The 22217-nt window shown below is 37.3% G+C and overlaps 1 protein-coding gene across 1 annotated transcript in view; it reads left to right on the top strand.

Moving 5' to 3' along the window:
* The window catches only part of LOC126272544 (myosin-VIIa-like), a 332006-nt gene that overhangs the window by 294784 nt on the left and 15005 nt on the right, over window positions 1-22217 (top strand). The window contains exons 35-38 of the mRNA XM_049975462.1: window positions 1194-1322; window positions 15344-15440; window positions 15529-15626; window positions 19480-19649. Of these exons, the coding sequence (XP_049831419.1) occupies window positions 1194-1322; window positions 15344-15440; window positions 15529-15626; window positions 19480-19649 (494 nt within the window). The remainder of the gene's footprint in view (window positions 1-1193; window positions 1323-15343; window positions 15441-15528; window positions 15627-19479; window positions 19650-22217) is intronic.

Here is a 22217-nt window from a genome sequence, read left to right as displayed (position 1 = left end):
CCATCCTCACAGATTGAATTCTGTCAGTACCTCATCTCCTACTTTCATATCAGTGCACACTCTGCAGCAGAGTGAAAAATTTATTCTTGAAACTTCCCCTATGCTGTAGTTGAGCAATGTCTCTGCAGTATCCTTTCTTCCAGGAATACTAGTTCTGCAAGGTTTGCAGGAGAGCTTCTGTGAAGTTTGGAAGGTAAGAGATGAGGTACTGGCAGAACTGAAGCTGTGAGGATGGGTCGTGAGTCATGCTTGGCTAGTTCAGTTGGTAGAGCACTTGCCCACGAAAGGTAAAAGTCCTGAGTTCAAGTCTTGGTCCGGCACACATTTTTAATCTGTTAGGAAGTTCAAAATCAGCACACACTCCATTGCAAGAGCGAAAATTTCATTCTGGAAATATTTTTATTCATGTTTACATCTTTAAGTCTTGTATTTTCTTGTTGCCTGTCATTTGCATAATGATGTTCCCAATTGATCATACGATGTAGACTTTGATGGCTGGTATTTACATTATGAGTATTTTAGTTTTACGGGCATTACCAATAGCTATGGTGTGAGGCATGTTTCTGTGCCTGATTTTTGTATCCTTATGATGACAGACTAGCCTCCAGAGACTATAAAGATTTCATTATTTGCTTTTCAAACTCAAACAAACTCAGCAGCAATTGCTTATACTACAGCCGAATGCCAGTCCAACTAAAATTGCACCTTTTTTCAATTTGCTTGTGGCTTTTACATTTGTGACAGTTGTGCCTGCACCTTATTAGGAACATCATCAGATGATATTTGTCCCAGACTGCTGGGTGGATCATAACTTGCTATAAGCATAACAAAACTTTAGTATGCTACAGCTTGATTTGCTGATTCATTTCAAAATAAAACAACACCCAACATACAAAAAATGACTTCTTGTAAGTAAATTTTGAATTTCATTAAGTCAAGGCATTCTTGACTTAATTGTATTGAATTAGATACCAAATCAGCCTATTACAGTAGACATGAATATATTTAATATTTGATGTATTAGTAGAACATAATATTTTCTATGTTGAGTAAGCTTTTGTGTGAACTAGTCTGTAAGGTTAATATCAAGATATCACACAGTAAGTGATAAAGACCTGTCCCTAATGACTTTGAGAGTGAGTATTATAACATTATACAGTTTGGTTATCATCAGACTTCTGATTTTGTTGCAGAGAGTGCCGTTCAATTTCAGTATCAGATATTTTACATGAGGAAGCTCTGGATAAATGTTGTGCCTGGCAAAGACAAATATGCTGACACAATATTTCATTATCCTCAGGAGATACCAAAATATCTTAGAGGTACAGTACACATTTTTAGTTGAGTTATTTAACATTTTTTTTTTAAAAAAATGTTTGTATTGCATATATGATTACATCATTTAAGAAATTTTGTTACTTTTTACAATGGAAACTGTAAACAGTAAATTTATTGAAGTTGCTTCATTGTGAAAGAAGAATTACTGGAAAATCATCAGAAGTTATCCTGCTTAAAAAAGAAGCAGTTGTAATGGTGGAGACTGGTTTCCCTTTTCAAAAATCACAGCATGCATTTTATGTCAATGGGTTTTCACCATGAACTTGTGAGAGTCACCAGAAGAATATCTGTGAATGCGCAGTGAAGTGCAGTATTATTCTGTGGCAACGAGTGCATGGACTATCTTATTTCTTCTTTGATTTTTATTATTATTCTTTGTTTTGACAAAGATTTTTCAGTTCATATTGTTTGAGCTTAAAAATAAAAAGTTGTTGCCTGAATACTTCATTGAATCTCTTTAGTGGACAAAGATAAGCTGTAGTTGGCCAAAGTGGTGGCCCTGTATATTGAATTCTGTTGTAGACGAACAAATGTAGCACCATTCAGTATTGTCTACTGCAGAGTCACCTCATCCACGCATCACACAGATTACTATGGATTGGCACGACACTTTGTTGAAGCACATCAAAGATTTATGACACAACATTGAAAACCAGGAAAACTTTGTGTTGAACTTTTCTACTGCATCAAGGAACAGCCATTTGGCGGATAACAATAGCAAGATGAACAGACACCCACACACAGTTCATGCTTGATAAACCTGAATTATGGCTTACAATGCTTGATCTGACTTTCCAGCACCATGGCACTGTAAACAAAGATACTAAATTTATGATTGCTGTTAGTGTGCTTGATAATAAAACAGCAACGATCAGTGCAGATATAATACTCCACCTGCATACCAGGTAGAAGTATATGCATTTTAAACAGTTAATCCTTGAGAGGCTACATCAACCAATGGAACAATGTATCCAACAAGCACTACGAGGCGTGAAGATAGGAGATAAGTCACCTTTGTAATTTTGGTAGCACCTGCGAACCTTAGTCAATGACACTAAGTTGACAGATATGATACTGCGACATGTTTGGTACGCACAGTTGCCAGTGGCAGTTGGAGTGGCTGTGGCTCTTTCCAAGGCATGTGATGTTTCACCATTGCTCTAGTAGCTAACAAGGTCAATATCACATTAGGTTCATGGTACAGTCATCTGTGACATTCAGATGCGACAGTACAGACCTTCAGGAAGCTGCAGTGATACTATAACATCAATAACTGGATGAGATAGGAAATCACATTGACAGCTTGCAGCAACAGATATTGACAATGCTCAGAGGCAAGGCAGGCACATATAACAAGAGCAAGGAGATGGCAACATGTCTATCTGCTGGAACTACTGTCGCTTTGGAAACCAGGCGACATGGTGCACACCACCCTACTCTCACTTAAATGGTGACAGCAACTGGTGATAGGAGCCCCCAGTTGTGAGTTTGAGCACCAGTACTTAACACTGTGAGGTGAGAGTGATGATGGGCAACTAATGGTGGATGGGCAACTAATGGTGAGTTTTCCTTTTTTCATTTACCCTCAATGTCCCATTGACTTTATGTCGGGGATGTTAAATCTGGCTGCACTTATCTAATCGACTTAGGTTCAGACATCAGTGCTCTGCCTAATAGAAGTTCCGATGTGAAGCTTCCTCCATCTCAAAACTCACAGCAGTGAACCAGACTCCAGGGTTCGATTCCCGGCGGGGTCAGGGATTTTCTCCGCCTCGTGATGGCTGGGTGTTGTGTGATGTCCTTAGGTTAGTTAGGTTTAAGTAGTTCTAAGTTCTAGGGGATTGATGACCATAGATGTTAAGTCCCATAGAGCTCAGAGCCATTTAGCCAGTGAACCAGACTTCAATAATGACTTATGGAAAATATCAGATAGATGTAAAACTTGAATCTCAGATAGATGTAAAACTTGCTTTCCAAGAACATTTACCATGGACTTTCATGATTGCTGTTGTGTCAGACACAATACTGGGTGTGGATTTCTTGTTTCATTACGCAGTTGAAGTAGTTATTGGTTTGTCGAGCATCCACTGGGCTATGCAGTGCATCAAAGGCACCCTAGGATGAAGTTCTCTGCCTACATTTGATAACAGACAGAGGGTGATGCCAGATGTAGCAAACTGCAAATCTGTGCTGTGTGCACAGGCAGTTAAGCACAATACAGTCCATTAGATCAAGACCACACCCGGTCAATCAGTGTCTCAGCAGCCATACTAGTTACCTTCTGATAATTTTGCCACAGTGAAGGTAGAATTCGAAGAACAATTATGCTCAGGAGTCATCCATAGATCTGACAGTCCATGGTCGTTGCCACTTCATCTAGTAAAAAAGAAAGACAAGACTTGGAGACCATGTGGAGGCTGCCAGGCACTCGATACCGGTATCATTCCCAGTCATTATCCAATACAACGTATTAGGGGTTTTATGCATGCACTGGGAGCACGATCATTTTTAGTGTCATTAATTGCTGGAGAACATATCACCAAATACCAATCACATCTGCTGATATACCAAAGACAGCCATTTGGCTTATTCGAATATCTCTGTATGCTGTTTGGTTTGAAAACTGTGCCACAAACTTGATGGCAGTTTGTTGATGAAGTACTAAGAGCTTTACCGTACTGCTTCACATACCTGGACAATGTCCTGGTCTTTTCAGCAGCCAAGAAATTTCATGAACTGCATCTAAAGACTGTTTACCGATACATTGATGCATATGGCATTTTGGTCAATGAATCAAACTGCTTCGATGATGTCAGGTGGCATTCTTGGGCTACTCAGTGACAGAAGCTGGTATCAGCCCACTGCAAGATAAACTTGCCCTTATCAAAGAGATGGCTCACCCTATTGATTATCACTAGCTACACCAGTTATTGGAGCAGTTAATTTCTATAGGCAACATCTGCCTAATGCAGCTGCCATCCAGGCACCTTGGACTTCAGCATTAGTTGGCAAGGCCACAGTGGGCAAACGATGTCAGCAGTTGACACCTGAGATGCTGATGGCACTTGATAAGAACAAGGTGTGTCCATGTCAGGCAATTATGTTGGCACACCAGGTTCCTAGGTGTGACTGACAATTTTTGTGGATGCTAGCCAGCAAGCGATTGGCGCAACTCTACACCAGCATGTCAAAGGCCACTGGCAGCCCTTGGGTTTCTTCTCTTGTGTGTTTATGTTATCACAAGTTAAATGGAGTGCTTATGATAGGGAATTGCTGGCAATTTACAAAGCTTGGCTTAAGGCCACAAGTGGAAGCCAGAGCATTCACGGTTTTCACAGATCACAAGCCGGTTACTTTCATCTTCAGTAGGGACAAGGATGGCTGCTCACTGCGACAATTTAGAGAACTCGAATCTAGTGCCCAATTCATGACAGACTGCAGCAAATAAAAGGAGCAGAGAATGTTGTGGCTGATTTCCTGTCTCAGTTGGAATCAATCTCTCAGGCTATTGACTACAAGGAGTCAGTGCTGCACAAGAGACAGACCAACAACTTGCCGAATTCCATTGCAATAGTACATCTGGGTTATGTCTGTGGCAAATATGATCTGCTGGTGAATTATTTCTAAGTCTGATGTGACTTATCACAGGGAAAACTGATACCCTTTTGCACCTGAGAAACTGCTATGACAATTATTTGACAGCATCAATGGGCTTGCTCACCTGGGAATAAATGCCAGCATTAAGCTGATAATGGACAGATTTGTGTGGCCCAATATAAATAAGGAGTGCCGTAGTTGGACAAAAACATGCTTAAAGTGTCAGAGGCCAAGGTTGGATGACATGTGCATAAAGTGGTAGGAGACTTCCCACTTACGAAACAACTTTTCACACATGTGCACCTGGACATCATAAGACCTCTGTTGCCATCGAAAAGATACCGTTACCTCCTCACTGTAGTGGACTGCTTCACCAGATGGGCATAGGTAGTTCCATTATTGGACATTTCCCCAGAAACGGTGGCACAGCTATTTCTTTTGTAGTGGAATTCACATTTCAACTGCCCTTTGCATTTCACCACAGACAAACTGCTTCAGTTCAAATCGATGTTGTTCTCAGAATTGGCCAACATCTGCAGTTTCCACCATCATCATACCATGGCATATCACCCAACAAGCAATGGAATGGTGGAACACTGGCATAGGATGTTAAAAGCAATGTTAAAGTGCCATGCACAATCTTGGTTGTCAGGTTTGCCACTGATTTTGTTGGGCCTTCGTACTGCATTAAAAGCATATTTAGCGGCATCCACTACAGAATTGGTTTATGTTGAACTATTATGATTACCTGCAGAATTCTTCAGTGATCAAACTGGGGCATGACACACTGAATTGCCATGTGTGCTGCAAACGGTGCGCGTGCATATTGCCAGAATTTGCCCATCCGATGTCTCAAGACATGGGGCAGTAATTACATTCATGCACAATGTCATGTACATGTGTGATGCTATGGATAGATGCTGCAAAGTGACTGCTGAAGCCCTCATATTTTGGGCCATACAGAGTGCACTCATCGGACGAATATATCATGCATATAGATCAAAATGGGAGGAGCCAAGTAGTATGTATGGAACAGATCAAACATGCACATATGTCACCAACTAAAGAGACCTTACATACTGAACACTTTTCATTTTTCATGTTACTGGACATGGATGACACTGTCTTGGTACCACAAGTGGATGTGGTACCATCACTGCCAACACTGGAAGCTGAGGAAGTTCAAGCAATGCCTTCAGCACAGATGAGAGCTGGATGTCAGGTGAAATATAAATGCCCCCCTACATTCCTGGAGCTACGCTCTACAGCAGGAGGGAGAGGCTGTGTGGGAGTCACCAGAAGAATATCTATGAATGCACAGTGAAATGCAGCAATATTCTGTGGTGATGAGCACATGGACAGTCTTCTTTAATTTTTATTACTATTCTTTGCACTGACTTAGATTTTTCAGTTCAAGGTGTTTGAGGTTAAAAATAAAAAGTTATTGCCTAACTACTTTGTAGTATCTCTTTAGTGAATAGAAAAAAGATAAATTGTAGTTGTCTAAAAGCTATACAGTAGGTTACATGACAATCCATTGTCCAAACAACTGTAGAGTTTCAAATAGCATGTTGTGATTTTGAGTAAAAAAGCTTTGAAGTCATGAATGTTAAACACCATAAAATACATAAATGTGGACTTGGAGCACTGCATACCCACAAAAAGTTTCATCTCGTCCCTAAAAATACCAGTAACACTTCTGAACAGATCACGTTAACAAACTGAAGCTAAGAATTGCATAGTTTCATGAAAGAGCTAGATTATGGTTTTAATAACAAAAACAAATGCTTAATGAGGCTACCAAGGAACTTAAAAAAAATCAAAAGAAATAAGGAACATGTTGGATGGAATGATATCTATAATAAAAATGACATCTATAAATAACTCTCAAGAAGAAACCCTACTAAGAAGAGATTAAACTACATTCAGTATTGAACTTTCAAAATCTGATGAGCTCAAACAGCTAAATTAATTAGAACTCAAAATGATTTCTATGAAATGAATTTTTGGAATCAATAAGGGGAAAAAATGTAATGAAGAATGAAGCAAGAAAGTTTTATAGGTGATTCAAAAAGAAACTCAGGGCCTATAACCCTGGTTATGGTGCAGCCAGTAAAAGATGATACACAGTAAATGTCAAATGAAGAAAATTATAAGAATCATATTGATTAATTTAAGAACCTTCTAACTGCCCAAGATTGAAAAATCCACACTGAGGAGTTGCAGTCCAACTGACCTTACAAAGATGAAATTGCCACATTATTCAGTTGAAAATAAGGCACCTTTGCTACATTCAGAAGTCACAGAAATTTGGAATAAGCCCTGTGAAACTAATTGGAGGTAAAAAAAGCTAACAGAAGAATTTTAGAACAAGGAAATTATGTGAATTCTGGAAGACTGTATTTAGCCATTCATTGCTCAATAAAGACCATGAAAAGTGTTATCAATTACAGGAGGCTCTACTTCCTACAATTTGCACACAGAATTCTCTTGCTTCGAAACCAAAATAAAGCACCAAATAGACAAATACCAATATGGCTTTAGGAAAAGATACTCAACAGGACAAAAGTTCCAATTGCTTAAAATTACCTTCATGCACATGCCTTTATAATACATGTCTGTCACCTATAGTACATGTCTGTCACTTTGAGGTTACAGCAGTTGTCAGACCATGTGACAACTTTTCTTCTGTGCTTTTTATATGTTTCTTGAAAAGATCTGGAGACAGCAGTTAATGCACAAAATGTGACTTGAGACCAAACCTGAAGAGAACAAAGCAGATTGCCTAGCCTTTGATGATGATGTCATTTTGTTGTTAAATTTAATAGAAACAATTATGACCTAAAGCAATCTAGTAAAAGAATCACTGTATAATTGAGCTTACATATATTTTTGAGACCACTGTCCATAATTAAAATTACACCATTACAACATGTGACAAACATGTACATTATTATTGGAAACACAAAGATTTGTGAAGCAATTGTAAAACCAACTCTAAAACCCAATTACCAGAAAATCCAACAAAAGTGATTTGAAAAATAAGTTACTACAAAAGGGAGAATATAACAGAAACTGCACAAAGGACAAACAAATTCTTATACCCACTTCAAATGAATGAGCAACAGAATGTTAAAAAGTCTTTGTGATTTTTGCTACAAAGTTCAAAATCAAGATACATAGGTTTGTAAGCAGCAAAGGAGGCCTCTAAGAACAAGGCATCAAACTTGAAGATAAGCTTGACAGAGATCTCGTCTGAATTAAGATTATGACCAGAAGAAGTAGTTCCTGGACTGAGGAGCATGCTTAAGAAAAAAGAAAATTCAGGCTGCAGAAGAAAGCAAATTTCTAAGCTCATTGTGATAAGGCTTGAGGTGATCCAAGTTGGTCAAAATTACACAATAATAATAAAAGTACCTACCTGGATAGCTGAGTAAGTTAAAGCACCTGCTACCAGGACGTAAGGAGGCACTCTGGCCTCAGATTGAACTCGCCCCAAACATTAACAGTGGTGTCAGGTTTTGCTGGCAAGCCTGAATGTGGTTTTTAGGCATTTTTCACATCCATCTCGGTAAATACTGGGCTGTTTCTCACATGAGATACACAATGTGCAAACAACTTGGAAAACAATGTCACTTGACCATGCAGTCACATTAGATGCATACAGAAGGGATATATAGATTCCTCTTTAGAGGGGAGAGGAGGGGAAGGGAGGGGAGGCTGGCTGGCAGTATCTTTAAAATGCCTTTGGGATTCGTGACCAGATTATAATAATAGCCTAAATGTGGGTGTGGTTGATTCTCCATGATTTTGAAGAAGTACCATACTAGTCTTGGCCTGGCATTGGCTGGATAAAGGACACTGGAAATGAAGGAATAATAATAATAATCATAATAATAATAATAATAACACCACATGACCGTTACAAGCACTAACTCTGCTTTTATTACTTGCTAGTATCTTTTAAATAAATTATGTGTTAGACAAAAATATTATTTTCACATGATATCCCTTCCTTCTCTTGAATAAATTTATTAGTGTCACAATAATAAGTGAATTTTTTTTCGCAATATTCTGGTTCAATAGTAATGTGCTTTCTTAGCAGAGTATAAAAGTGGTAAATTTACAAGTGTTTATTGGTTTCACACTAACATGTGGTGTAGAATACATTCTTTTGTTATAACTATGTACTTGTTCTCTAAAACAATGATGGGTGAACTGAAACTAAGGTTACAAAGCCTGCAGTGAAATATATACATTTTTTTCATACTGTGGCGATACCTGTAAGACACCGCTAGCCCACGCCTCTCGCGGTGTGCGTTTAACCCCATTTAAATGACGTGCCAAGCGCGCGCCCAGCGGCTGTACGATTAATTAAATAATCGACGATGTAAATAAAACAGAAAGAAACTTCCACATGGGAAAAATATATTAAAAATAAAGATTCCAAGACTTACCAAGCGGGAAAGCGCCGGCAGACAGGCACATGAACAAAACACACAAACACACACACAGAATTACTAGCTTTCGCAACCGATGGTTGCTTCTTCAGGAAGGAGAGGGAAAGACGAAAGGATGTGGGTTTTAAGGGAGAGGGTAAGGAGTCATTCCAATCCCGGGAGCGGAAAGATTCCCCTAAGGGAAGTCTTTCCGCTCCCGGGATTGGAATGACTCCTTACCCTCTCCCTTAAAACCCACATCCTTTCGTCTTTCCCTCTCCTTCCTGAAGAAGCAACCATCGGTTGCGAAAGCTAGTAATTCTGTGTGTGTGTTTGTGTGTTTTGTTCATGTGCCTGTCTGCCGGCGCTTTCCCGCTTGGTAAGTCTTGGAATCTTTATTTTTAATATAATTAAATAATCGGCGTGATAATCACAGTTGAAATCTCTGGTCCAGAGGGACGTGAAGAGGCTGTGGTCCAGAGAGAGAGTAGAGTCAGTCGAGTCTTGTTCAGTCTTAAGAATCAGTCGAGTTAGAAAGTGTCTTGTGAAACGATCATTCTGTGGATAATATTAGTGTGATGATTTCTTTTATATGTGTTGTGTTGTCTTCTTCGATGAGTAAAAAAAAAAATTATAGGTAAAATAAATTTTTGTGATGTCCATCAATAAGTTCATTCCAGTAAAAATAGAACCACTTCCCTTCACCTATTTTTTTTAATTCCGGACATCACAATACAATCAGTGTAGCCAACTGATAGTACATGCATTAGATTATTTTTTGGCATAGTCTCCATAGCTGGTTTAGGCATTTGTCACTTCATGGGATGAGTTTGAATATACCATTCTGGTAAAAACTCTGTCCCTGCATGTCCAGCTATGTTATCATGAAGTATTTCACCTTCTCATCTGAAGTGAATCATCGGCCTCCCAGGTGCTCCTCTTGTTGTCCTGAATCAGCTCCTCCATAACAGCTGCGTTCATTCTATTGATGTCATGTCTGGTCAGCTGCTGCAGCACTCATCACTGATGTTTTCTCTACAGGCTGCAGACGTTTGACACCATTTTGTGACATATTGATGAGACATTACAGTCACTCTGTAAATCTCTACTAGTGGCCAATGAATTCCTGCTGTGTTAAATTTTTTTCACCCATAGAAATGGAATAACTGAGCAGGTTTCTTCACAAGACCAGTTTTCCAAATGATTGACCATTTGTGATTACCTATAACTAGTGCTGTAGGTGGTAAGTGGCTGAAACTCTACACAGTTGCCAAGCATGTGTATCAGAATTAATGCACTCCAAGAATATTGGTCTTGTAATCCTAGTTTCTGATCAGACTTCATAGATGAAGAATATGTTTCTTTCCTTCTCTCCCTACCCTTTCCTTCATCATCTTTCATCATTCATGCCACTTCCAGAGTTATACTTGTCACATCCTTTGTTATCTCTAAAAGCATCTCCAGTGGCTCTCCTCAAAGTGAGTGGGTTTCTCATAGCATATGGTCCAAGCACTGTGTGGTTCCAAACTATACAGTTGCATTCTGCCAAAATAAATACAATGAAAGACAAAGTGACTCATGAGTCTACACATTTTAATTTACAAGTTGTTCCTCTTGGTAGGACTGTCAGTATGATTAGCCACATATAAATTCTGGTCTATACTTAGGACTAGGATGGAAATTACAAGTAACACAGACACATAAATGTAAAAATAGGTAACTTTCAGAACTCTTAGTTTCCTGTTCATGGAAAGAAGAAGGATAGATTAGGGAAAGGTTGGAACAGACCATAATTTCTATGAGAAAATGTAGACATAAATTTAAACTAAAATGTGCATACTGAATGCTTATCAAGTGAATGGAGCTGTTTTGCATTTGAAATGCAAATATTACCCAGTGATACTGACATGTACACACAAAAAATTGCATGCTACAGTTATTTTGAATGAACAATAAGGTATCATGTGCCATTCTTTTTGAGGAAGCTCTGTACTTCAGATGATGAAAGAAGAACCTTGATAGCTGACAGTGCTGCTGTTCATTTTCAACTCCAAAGCACAAAAGACTGCTGCTAATACTGAATTCATCTATAGAGCTGCGTCAAGTCTGAGGCATTGCCACAGAGACCTATACAAAATCACATTATGTGAATGGTTGTGGTAGAAGCGCAAAGCAGCTGGACCATGCCCAATTTGGCTCTTCTGTTGCATACAGTCTTTAATATTACCTGCATATGTTGAAGATCTAGAAAAAGAGCTATCATAAATGTATTCGTTACACAAGGGAATTTTGTTGTTAATTATTTAAAAACCTGGAATGTGCAACAGTCCTCTCTCTAAACATCTATGATATGATTATCTTTTTATACAATAAACCAGAATTATTCATGAAAAATAATTTGGTCTTTCTTATAGTAAAATAAATAAGTATTCTTTTATTGTTACTGCTCATTGACTAAAATTATATGCTGGGGCTTTCCAGTGCGTGAGAATGTTACTACTCTTTTGCCCCTGAGGAAGGAACTAACAGTTCCACATACTAGGCATTCATTTTTCTATGTTTAAATAAGTTTATCTGTAGCAGTGCGTGGAATTTTGCCTTCTGAAGATAAATACTGGCCAGAAATTCTGTGTGCTTGTAATTTTACAATTTCTGAAGCAAATTTTTGCTTTTTATAAACTTACAAACTCTGTTGCACTAATATCCAATACAATATTCCATGTTGACAACTTGTGCCACATACCAGTGTAGAATTAGGTACTCATTTCATAGCTCACATTAAACTGATCTCCTTTCTAAAATCAGTGTTTTAAACTTTTAAGAAAGGAATGTACTACATGGCATTTACTTAGCATTTTCTGCTCATATGGTCTTAGTTTCCATTTTTTTCAGTTGCCCTTTACTGTTCTCTTACACATCTTCTCTTGCTCCTTTTTCCTTCCTTGAATTCTTCTCTAACTTCTATCTATATTTTCTTGTAATTTATGACAATTATTGATTGATGTATTGATTTGATTTATTGATCCATCTTTAAGTATTCCCCGTGCAACTGATGTCATCATTTTACATATGTTGTATAACTGTATAAGAAGTTCTACATTTTTAACATGTTGAAAAAATATATGGTTTTTACTGGACACAATCAGTAGTCATTCAATATAAATGCATCATGTAGAATGACAAGGAGAAACAGTGTGTGTTATACAGTACACATGTGGGGGAGGGGGGGGGGAAAGAGAGAGAGAGAGAGAGAGAGAGAGAGAGAGAGAGAGAGAGAGAGAGAGAGAAGAAGAAGAAGAAGAAGAAGAAGAAGAAGAAGAAGAAGATGTATCCGAGTACAGAACATTGTGGGTCATCTTGTGTGACACCCATAGTGTCTGAGTTGTTTTTGTTAATGGGTAAAATTTGTCTTCTCTCACTCAGATAAGATGTAATCAGAGACAGCACTTTGTCTTTGAAATCATAAGGGAAGAGCTTTTTTAATAGAATTCTGTGGCTGACAGAGTGAAAAGCTTTATTTGGGCCAACAAGTATGACAGTTACAGAAAGTGTGGATTGAAACACAGGCAAACTGGAAGAAATAATATTTTCCACTGTTTTCACAGTTGATAAGCCTGGTCAGAATCCATATTGAGAATTACTGAGAATGTTCTTGGCAGATAGATGCTTTTGGATTTGGAGTTGGATCTTCTTTCAATAGAGTGGGTATTAGAGAAATTGGTCAACAATTATTGTCTCCTATTTTTTAATTACAAAATTAGATAAACCATAAATTTCTTGCAATTGATTTCATGATATCACTTAAATGAACCTCTTTCTATTCACATGTAGAAGAAATGTATTCAGATTGTTGTAGAAAAGAGATAGCATCATTTAGATTATGTTCATATTTATTATTTGACTCAGTTGCAGTAGAGGAACTTATGTCACAAACATTAACAAAATAGACATTTAGTCATATGGTGCGCAATACTGACATTAAGTCGTCACTTATAATTCTTGCTTCTCCCCAGTTCAGTCTTTAAAACATGCCAAGCAGCTTAAAACTTGTTGTGGGACTTACTAAAGTAATTGTTGTTTGCTTTACACATTGCCAACCTGATTTCTGATGTGTATTTGCTCTTTAACTTAATGTAACTAGCTTTGTCGGCATCATAATTTTTATATTTATCACAATAAATTGTAACTAATGTTCTAAGCCTCTGGAGAGTGTGTGTGAACCACTTGGATGTAGAGTCATCTTTTTGGGCTGTTAACATATTTATTTTCAGAACCTTAGGGCAACAGCTCTTAAAAGAGTCTGTGAGTACATTGATAAAAACTGTAAATGCTTTCACAATGTTCTCACTTTCAAGTAGGATGTCAATTCATCTAATACTCTGCAACTGTGTCATGTAGTTGTCAATATTTTCATCATCCAATAGCCTAATATGCTTTGCTTTGCGGCAGTCAGATATAAGTTTATTAATTTTTTATTTTCACTGTGTACTTTCATGGTCTGAAAGAAAGTAAGTACTGAACAACCCAACTCATACAGGGCTTTTTCAACATTGGTGATGACATTATCAAGACAGGATGACTGCCTTGTTGGATTGTTATTAACACAATACAGATCATGGGATATTAACATTTTCTGTAGATAAAAATGTTTTGATGTCTATAGCCTCAAACCAAAGTTTATATCTCCAAAGATTAATATTCTGTATTTGCTTAAATTTGCAAAGTGTAAGATCAATTTTCTAAGACCTGTGAAAATAATTCCCTGTCACTGTCTGGAGTATGGTATGCCGATACGATAATAAGTTTTAGTGTTGAAAGTAGCATTGCAGCTGCTTCAAGCACATTTCCTATGTGTTAATCAGCAAGGTTAAAGACACTATACTGCAAATATAGGTAACTACTAATGTATATTAAAGCTCCACCACGCTGTTGTGTTTTTGTATAAAAGCTTGTGACTAAATTAAAGCCAGGTGGTACACACAAATCCAACTGACCTTCACTTAACCAACAATCATAAACATATAATATGATGTTTTTGTTCTTTCCTAAAAGAATACTCATATCATCAGTTTTATTTTTTAAAGGCATGATATTTAAATGCACAACTAAAAGTGATTCATTCTTACATGATTTTCGGACTGACTTGTTCTGCAATTATATATCTGTTTGTGAATTTTCATTGTGGGTCCTTCTGCTACTTGTAGCTGGCTTAATCATACATGCTGCTGACTCCTTGATGATGCTTGATCCAGATGCTGCTGCAGGATATGCCCTGGAGCTAACCATAAAAAAATCATTGCTTCTCTTTGGTGTTTCCTGTTTTTGGATTATCTTTATGTTTTTGCTATTACCAGTGTATTATGTTCTTTTGATGAAGAAGTTATCTGAGGTTTCTTCATGTTTCTGGTTTAACAAATGTTTGTTGGTTTTCTGTGCTTTTGTTATTCTCATTTTGCCAGTTAAGTACTTCTTTACGATGTAGAATTGATATTAATTTTGGAAATTCACATTTCAAATTTAGATTGTGAATTCTATAAGTGATTTTTTCTCCATAAAATTGCTGACAAATGCCTTTAGTCAGGAATGTAACTATTAAACAAATTGCGGGTTACTACTAATGAGAGAAATGTGAAATATAAACACCACTCAAGGATGTTCGAATTTGTGGACTGCTGCCTACAAGACAATAGAAGGAATGATCTATGATCGTGGGACATGTGATCAATGTGACACCAGTTCTTCCAGCCATTGTTGCCATTATATGAAGCTGATGATACCACTCCTTTATTCAAGTAGCCCCTCATTTGGCCTCTCAAGGTTGAGTGGTCCCCATTGCAGACCTCACCTCCCTACCTCACAAAGTTATTCCACTAAGGATATTGTATATTTAAAGAACAGTGATTTTATTTCCAAAATTTGTAGACATATAATGATAAAGAATGCTTTAATGTCAATTTTTTGTTTTGCAGGTTATCACAAATGTTCCAAGGCTGACACAATTAAGCTTGCTGCTCTCATATACAGAGCTAAATTTGGTGACAATACACTACAACTTCAATTCATTCCGTAAGTAGCATGAAATATGTAGCAGGAATTAAGCAATATAGTTTAATCGGTATGGGATGACATTAATTTATACCATCTTCATTTGCAGTGACATGTTATCTACACTTGTACCCAATGATTTACACAAACTACAAAGTGCAAGTGACTGGAAGAAGAGCATTAGCTCAGCTTACAAACAAAATGCTGGTAACTACACACACTACATTTATCAGTCCATTGACTTTTTCTTCAACAATTGTTATTACAGAATATTTCAGAAATGGAAAACTTTTCTTTGGGACTAAGATTACTGCTTACATTTCCTTGTACACTGTTTCAGTAGAAGCTAGTTTCTTTGGTATTTTTTTTTATGTATGTTCTGATTTTTCTTCTTTCTACCTTGAGTACTCTGTAGATTTCTGTAGTGCTAGCTGTTTTGAAAATGGTTTCATTTGCATGCTGTTTTATTTGTGTAACTGTTTTGTAGTGTTTTAATTTTGTGTCTACTGAGCAACCTTTTTTGTTGTGTTTATTCTTGGTGATGTACTGTACTTTAGTTAGTTTGTTTATTCTGTTACCGCACATAGATTTAAGTTAGGATTTCTCTTAAATATGTAAATTTACCTACATTTTTAATTCCCTGCTCTTCCATTGTGATTATTTAATAAGTGATGGATCAGTTACCATAATTTCTGTGTTTTGAAGGCTATTCAGAGACAAATTTCCTGTAGTAATTTCCTGAACATTTTGGACAGGATAGCAAGGACATAGCGAATTCCAGACATTTCCATTCTCTCATTATACAATGTGAGTCAAAAAGGACTTTAAAAATTTTGAATGTTAAAGAAACTTATTGAGATAACTTACAGAATCAGTAGATTTGTCATTTTGTAGCAAACAACTTCAAGTTTCACATAAAAGTGTCAGTTGTCATTTTGGTTCACTGTGACTACTACTTGTGATGTGGCAAACATCCCACTAGTAATCAGTTTCTTCCCATACTCATTACAGAAAATTGGGCATAACTTGTGCGACAGCAGTGTAGATCCAACTTTTCAGGTCAACTAAATTATTTGGTAGGGGATGAAGAAACACATGGCCTAGAAAAGGAAATCCAGTGGTATCAAGTCTGGGGAGTGAGCTGGCCGTGCGATTGTCCCTTCAAGGCCAATCCACCGACCTGGGAAGCAATTATCAAGGAAACCTCAAATTTCTATGAGGAAATGAGATGGTGCACTGTGCTGCTGATAGTAAACCATCCCCTCTTGGTCATGTGCATCAATCTGTGGAATTACAGAGTATTCGAGTGTATCCAGAGACACAATACTAGTGAAAGTGACAATTTTAACTGTTCACTGTATTGGTGCTCCTGGTGGCATAATGGGATACTGATCCTCTACATGAATCAAACATAAGGTTTTTTGCTACAAAATGACACAACTACCTATTCTATAAGTTGTCTCAATAAATTTATGTATCATTTCAAAGTTGTAAAGTCCTTTTTGACCCATCCTGTACATTCAAATACATGGCTGGAGAGTAGTAGTGACAAGCAGTATCCTTGTCTTGCACCTGCTTTTATGAGAAACAGCTCAGAACATTTTCCTCTGAAATTCACTACACATTTTTTGCTGGGTTCTATCAACCTTACTAATTTTGGCTGGAGTACAATTTTTTAAAAAAGATTTTTCAATGCTACAGAGCTATGATCACATTCATATGCCTTCTTAAAGTCTATAAAGTTTGTAGAATTCTGAAGACAATCTTGTATGTGTGGTTTAAGAAAGATTTACCTCTGGTTACCTGGACTGTTTTTAATCTCCTTTAATGTAGAGTGGGCGGATTATAGTCTGTTATAATGTTTGAGGAATTTTTCTGATTTTCAGAGTTTTGTTAGAAGTATGTACAGGGTGGTTACAGCATTGTAACTAGCATATTTCATTGTAGATTTATTTCATTTAATGTGGGAGACAGGTGATATGAGCAATTCTGTGTTCTTGGAAAACTATTTCAGTTAAGAAAAACATTGTATGGAGACCAAGCAGCAAGAGCATTAGCTAAAAAAATTGTGAACTCATCTTAGAAGGTAACATCACCAAACTGACCACACATTTTAAGCAGAAAACACCACAGTAGCAAGATATCAGCCCCAGTAGTCAGTCCCGTGTGAAAATTTGGGCAATAATTCTGGCAATATGCAGTTATGACCTTCAGAAAGTACAACTTCTAAACTTTCATGCTTGCAGTTTGTTTTTGTTGCTCGCTCTGCCCCACTTCAGCTGCCTAGAGCTCTCCTGTTTGTGGATTGTTGAGGGCTAGGAAAGAGAAAGGAGAAGATGTAACGTGAAATTTTGTTCTAGCATACATGTTATTTTACGTGGAAAATAGTAAGTAATAAAAGGACTTAATATTTCAACCTCATGCACATATACTTTCAATATTACTTTAACAATATTCTTGTGTTGACTGCTACAGCTATATACATACCTCAAAATAAATAAAATGAATAAACCTTAGCAATTGTATAATTATTATGGTTAATGATAATTATAATATTTTCTAAAAACAAAGATGATGGGACTCACCAAACGAAAGTGCTGGCAGGTTGATAGATACACAAACAAACACAAACATACACACAAAATTTAAGCTTTCGCAACCAACGGTTGCTTCATCAGGAAAGAGGGAAGGAGAGGGAAAAACGAAAGGATGAGGGTTTTAAGGGAGAGGGTAAGGAGTCATTCCAATCCCGGGAGATGAAAGACTTACCTTTTTTCCCCCTAAGTTAAGTCTTTCCGCTCCCGGGATTGGAATGACTCCGTACCCTCTCCCTTGAAACCCACAGCCTTTCGTCTTTCCCTCTCCTTCCCTCTTTCCTGATGAAGCAACCATTGGTTGCGAAAGCTTGAATTTTCTATGTTTGTTTGTGTATTTATCAACCTGCCAGCACTTTCGTTTGGTAAGTCACATCATCTTTGTTGTTAGATATATTTTTCCCATGTGGAATTTTTCCCTCTATTATATTCTTATAATGATTTTCAATTTACAATTTAATAATACCAGTCACCTTGAAGAATAGTGCATTTCTGGCAAATGCACTTGAACAATGGCATTTTTAAAATTCAAAGAAAATAATGTACATGAGTGATGTTAATAATTAAATAGTGCTACACTACTTTTTAATGACACACTCATTCATTTCATTCTTTTACACTGCATTTGTGCATCACTACATAAAAATGTTCAAAGCAAAGAAATCTCTGGCACCAGCTATAGATTAAAAACCACACACTTTGCCACAATATAGAAAGCATGTTACCAATGTCAAAACAGAATTTGACAAATCTCTTACTCAGTCCACTGTAAAGTGCTTTGCACTTGGACATTAAGTGGCCCCAGTGGGGCTGTGCAAATGACAAACAGTGTATGCAAAAGTTTAAAAGGTGTATCTTCAGATAGTTGTAACTGCCTACTATGAGAATTATGGTCCAAATTTTCATGTGTGGTCAACTGTTAGGGCTGATGTCTTGCTTGTGTGCTTTTTTCCCCTTAAAATGTGATGTCAAGTTGATGATGTTAGGAAAATAAATAGCAATGCTCAGTGGGATTGGCAGAGATGTTACTGTCACCAAAAGGGAGTTACATCAGATTTGTAATATATTTATTGTAAACAGGTACACAATAAAAACATACATGTGGAACAATGATGAGTATAAAGAAGGGATAGTATGCGAACTAATTTTTTCCTAAGGTGATAGTGGTAGGAAGAGATGATCTTTTATGGAAACCAGCAGAAAAGATTTATTCCTGTGTACTATAAACCTGTTATTCTATAAAGAGGTAGAAAGAGGTATTCTTTAACAGAAACCTGCAGAAAAGATTTATGCTTCTATGCAGTGAACCTGTTATTCCCTAAAGAATAAATCTGCAACTGTAAAGAGAAAGAAAAGAAAAACCAACCTTTGCATGGGTTGTTTTAAAGAAGCTTTAACAGATGTATGTTAAAACACACACACCATTACCTCCTGACTATAATTTTTATTTCATATTTTATATCTAGGTATGACAGCTGATGAAGCAAAACAAGCATTCCTGACATACATTTATAAGTGGCCAACATTTGGTTCTGCTTTCTTTGATGTTAAACAAGCCACAGAACCAAAATATCCTGAAGTAATTATAGTAGGAATAAATAAGAATGGGATTAGTATTATACATCCAACTACAAAGGTGAGCAATGAATCACTTTCTACATAGCATAGGTTTTTTACATGTATAAAATAATATCACCTAGACACTATTTACTGGTCCATGAGGGTAAGTATCCTCATTAAGTCAACGGGACATGAGAAAAGGAACCTTTTAATCAAAGAAAAGAACAAAAAGAATTGCAAGAATTTTGGACTAGCTAATAAGAAACGTATATGCTTTGCTATTTTTTATTTTTTTTATTTTTGTTCAGCCCTCTCAACTTCTTTTCCTACTTTTTAGCCTCTATATGCTTAAATTGGTAAGACAGAGATTTAGGAACCAGGTATTAAATTAAGAGACATTTCCAGGGGCAGATGTGGACTCTGACCACAATCTATTGGTTATGAACTGTAGATTAAAACTGAAGAAACTACAAAAAAGGGGTAATTTAAGGAGATGGGACCTGGATAAACTGACTAAACCAGAGGTTGTACAGAATTTCAGGAAGAGCATAAAGGAAGAATTGACAAGAAGGGGGGAAAGAAATACAGTAGAAGAAGAATGGGTAGCTTTGAGGGATGAAGTAGTGAAGGAAGCAGAGGATCAAGTAGGTAAAAAGACGAGGGCTAGTAGAAATCCTTGGGTAACAGAAGAAATATTGAATTTAATTGATGAAAGGAGAAAATATAAAAATGCAGTAAATGAAGCAGGCAGAAAGGAATACAAACATCTCAAAAATGAGATCGACAGGAAGTGCAAAATGGCTAAGCAGGGATGGCTAGAGGACAAATATAAGGATGTAGAGGCTTATCTGATAAGGGGAAGATACATACTGCCTACAGGGAAATTAAAGAGACCTTTGGAGAAAAGAGAACCACTTGTATGAATATCAAGAGCTCAGATGGAAACCAAGTTCCAAGCAAAGAAGGGAAAGCAGAAAGGTGGAAGGACTATATTGAGGGTCTATACAAGGGCGATGTACTTGAGGACAATATTATGGAAATGGAAGAGGATTTAGATGAAGATGAAATGGGAGATATGATACTGCGTGAAGAGTTTGACAGAGCACTGAAAGACCTGAATCGAAACAAGGCCCCGGGAGTAGACAACATTCCATTAGAACTACTGACAGCTTTGGGAGAGCCAGTCTTGACAAAACTCTACCATCTGGTGAGCAAGATGTATGAGACTGGCGAAATACCATCAGACTTCAAGAAGAATATAATAATTCCAATCCCAAAGAAAGCAGGTGTTGACAGATGTGAAAATTACAGAACTATCAGTTTAATAAGTCACAGCTGTAAAATACTGATGTGAATTCTTTACAGACGAATAGAAAAACTAGTAGAAGCCGACCTCGGGGAAGATCAGTTTGGATTCCATACAAATATCAGAACACGTGAGGCAATACTGACCCTACGACTTATCTTAGAAGCTAGATTAAGGAAAGGTAAACCTACGTTTCTAGCATTTGGAGACTTAGAGATAGCTTTTGACAATATTGACTGGAATACTCTCTTTCAAATTCTGAAGGTGGCAAGGGTAAATACAGGGAGCAAAAGGCTATTTACAATTTGTACAGACACCAGATGGCAGTTACAAGAGTCGAGGGACATAAAAGGGAAGCAGTGGTTGGGAAGGGAGTGAGACAGGGTTGTAGCCTTTCCCCAGTGTTATTCAATCTCTATATTGAGCAAGGTGTGAAGGAAACAAAAGGAACATTCGGAGTAGGTATTAAAATCCATGGAGAAGAAATAAAAACGTTGAGCTTCGCCGATGACATTGTAATTGTGTCAGAGGCAGCAAATGACCTGGAAGAGCAGTTGAATGGAATGGATAGTGTCTTGAAAGGAGGATATAAGATGAACATCAACAAAAGCAAAACGAGGATAATGGAATGTAGTCAAATTAAGTCAGGTGATGCTGAGGGAGTTAGGTTAGGAAATGAGACACTTAAAGTGGTAAAGGAGTTTTGCTATTTGGGGAGCAAAATAACTGATCACGGTCGAAGTAGAGAGGATATAAAATGTAGACTGCCAATGGCAAGGAAAGGATTTCTGAAGAAGAGAAATTTGTTAATATTGAGCATAGATTTAAGTGTCAGGAAGTCGTTTCTGAAAGTATTTGTACAGAATGTAGCCATGTATGGAAGTGAAACATGGACGATAATTAGATTATACAATAAGAGAATAGAAGCTTTCGAAATGTGGTGCTACAGAAGAATGCTGCAGATTAGATGGGTAGATCACATAACTAATGAGGAGGTATTGAATAGAATTGGGGAGAGGAGAAGTTTTTGGCACAACTTGACTAGAAGAAGGGATCGGTTGGTAGGACATGTTCTGAGGCATCAAGGGATCACCAATTTAGTATTGGAGGGCAGTGTGGAGGGTAAAAATTGTAGAGGGAGACCAAGAGATGAATAACTAAGCAGATTCAGAAGGATGTAGGTTGCTGTAGGTACTGGAAGATGAAGAAGTTTGCACAGGATAGAGTAGCATGGAGAGCTGCATCAAACCAGTCTCAGGACTGAAGACCACAACAACAACAACATGCTGAAATTTGTGATATGTATTGCTCTTTAAATACACAAAATTATGGGAGATT

The sequence above is a fragment of the Schistocerca gregaria genome, chromosome 5 (genome assembly GCF_023897955.1).
Source record: "Schistocerca gregaria isolate iqSchGreg1 chromosome 5, iqSchGreg1.2, whole genome shotgun sequence".
Taxonomy (NCBI): domain Eukaryota; kingdom Metazoa; phylum Arthropoda; class Insecta; order Orthoptera; family Acrididae; genus Schistocerca; species Schistocerca gregaria.
Note: the sequence above shows the minus strand (reverse complement) of the source record. Positions and strands in the feature narration are given on the sequence as shown.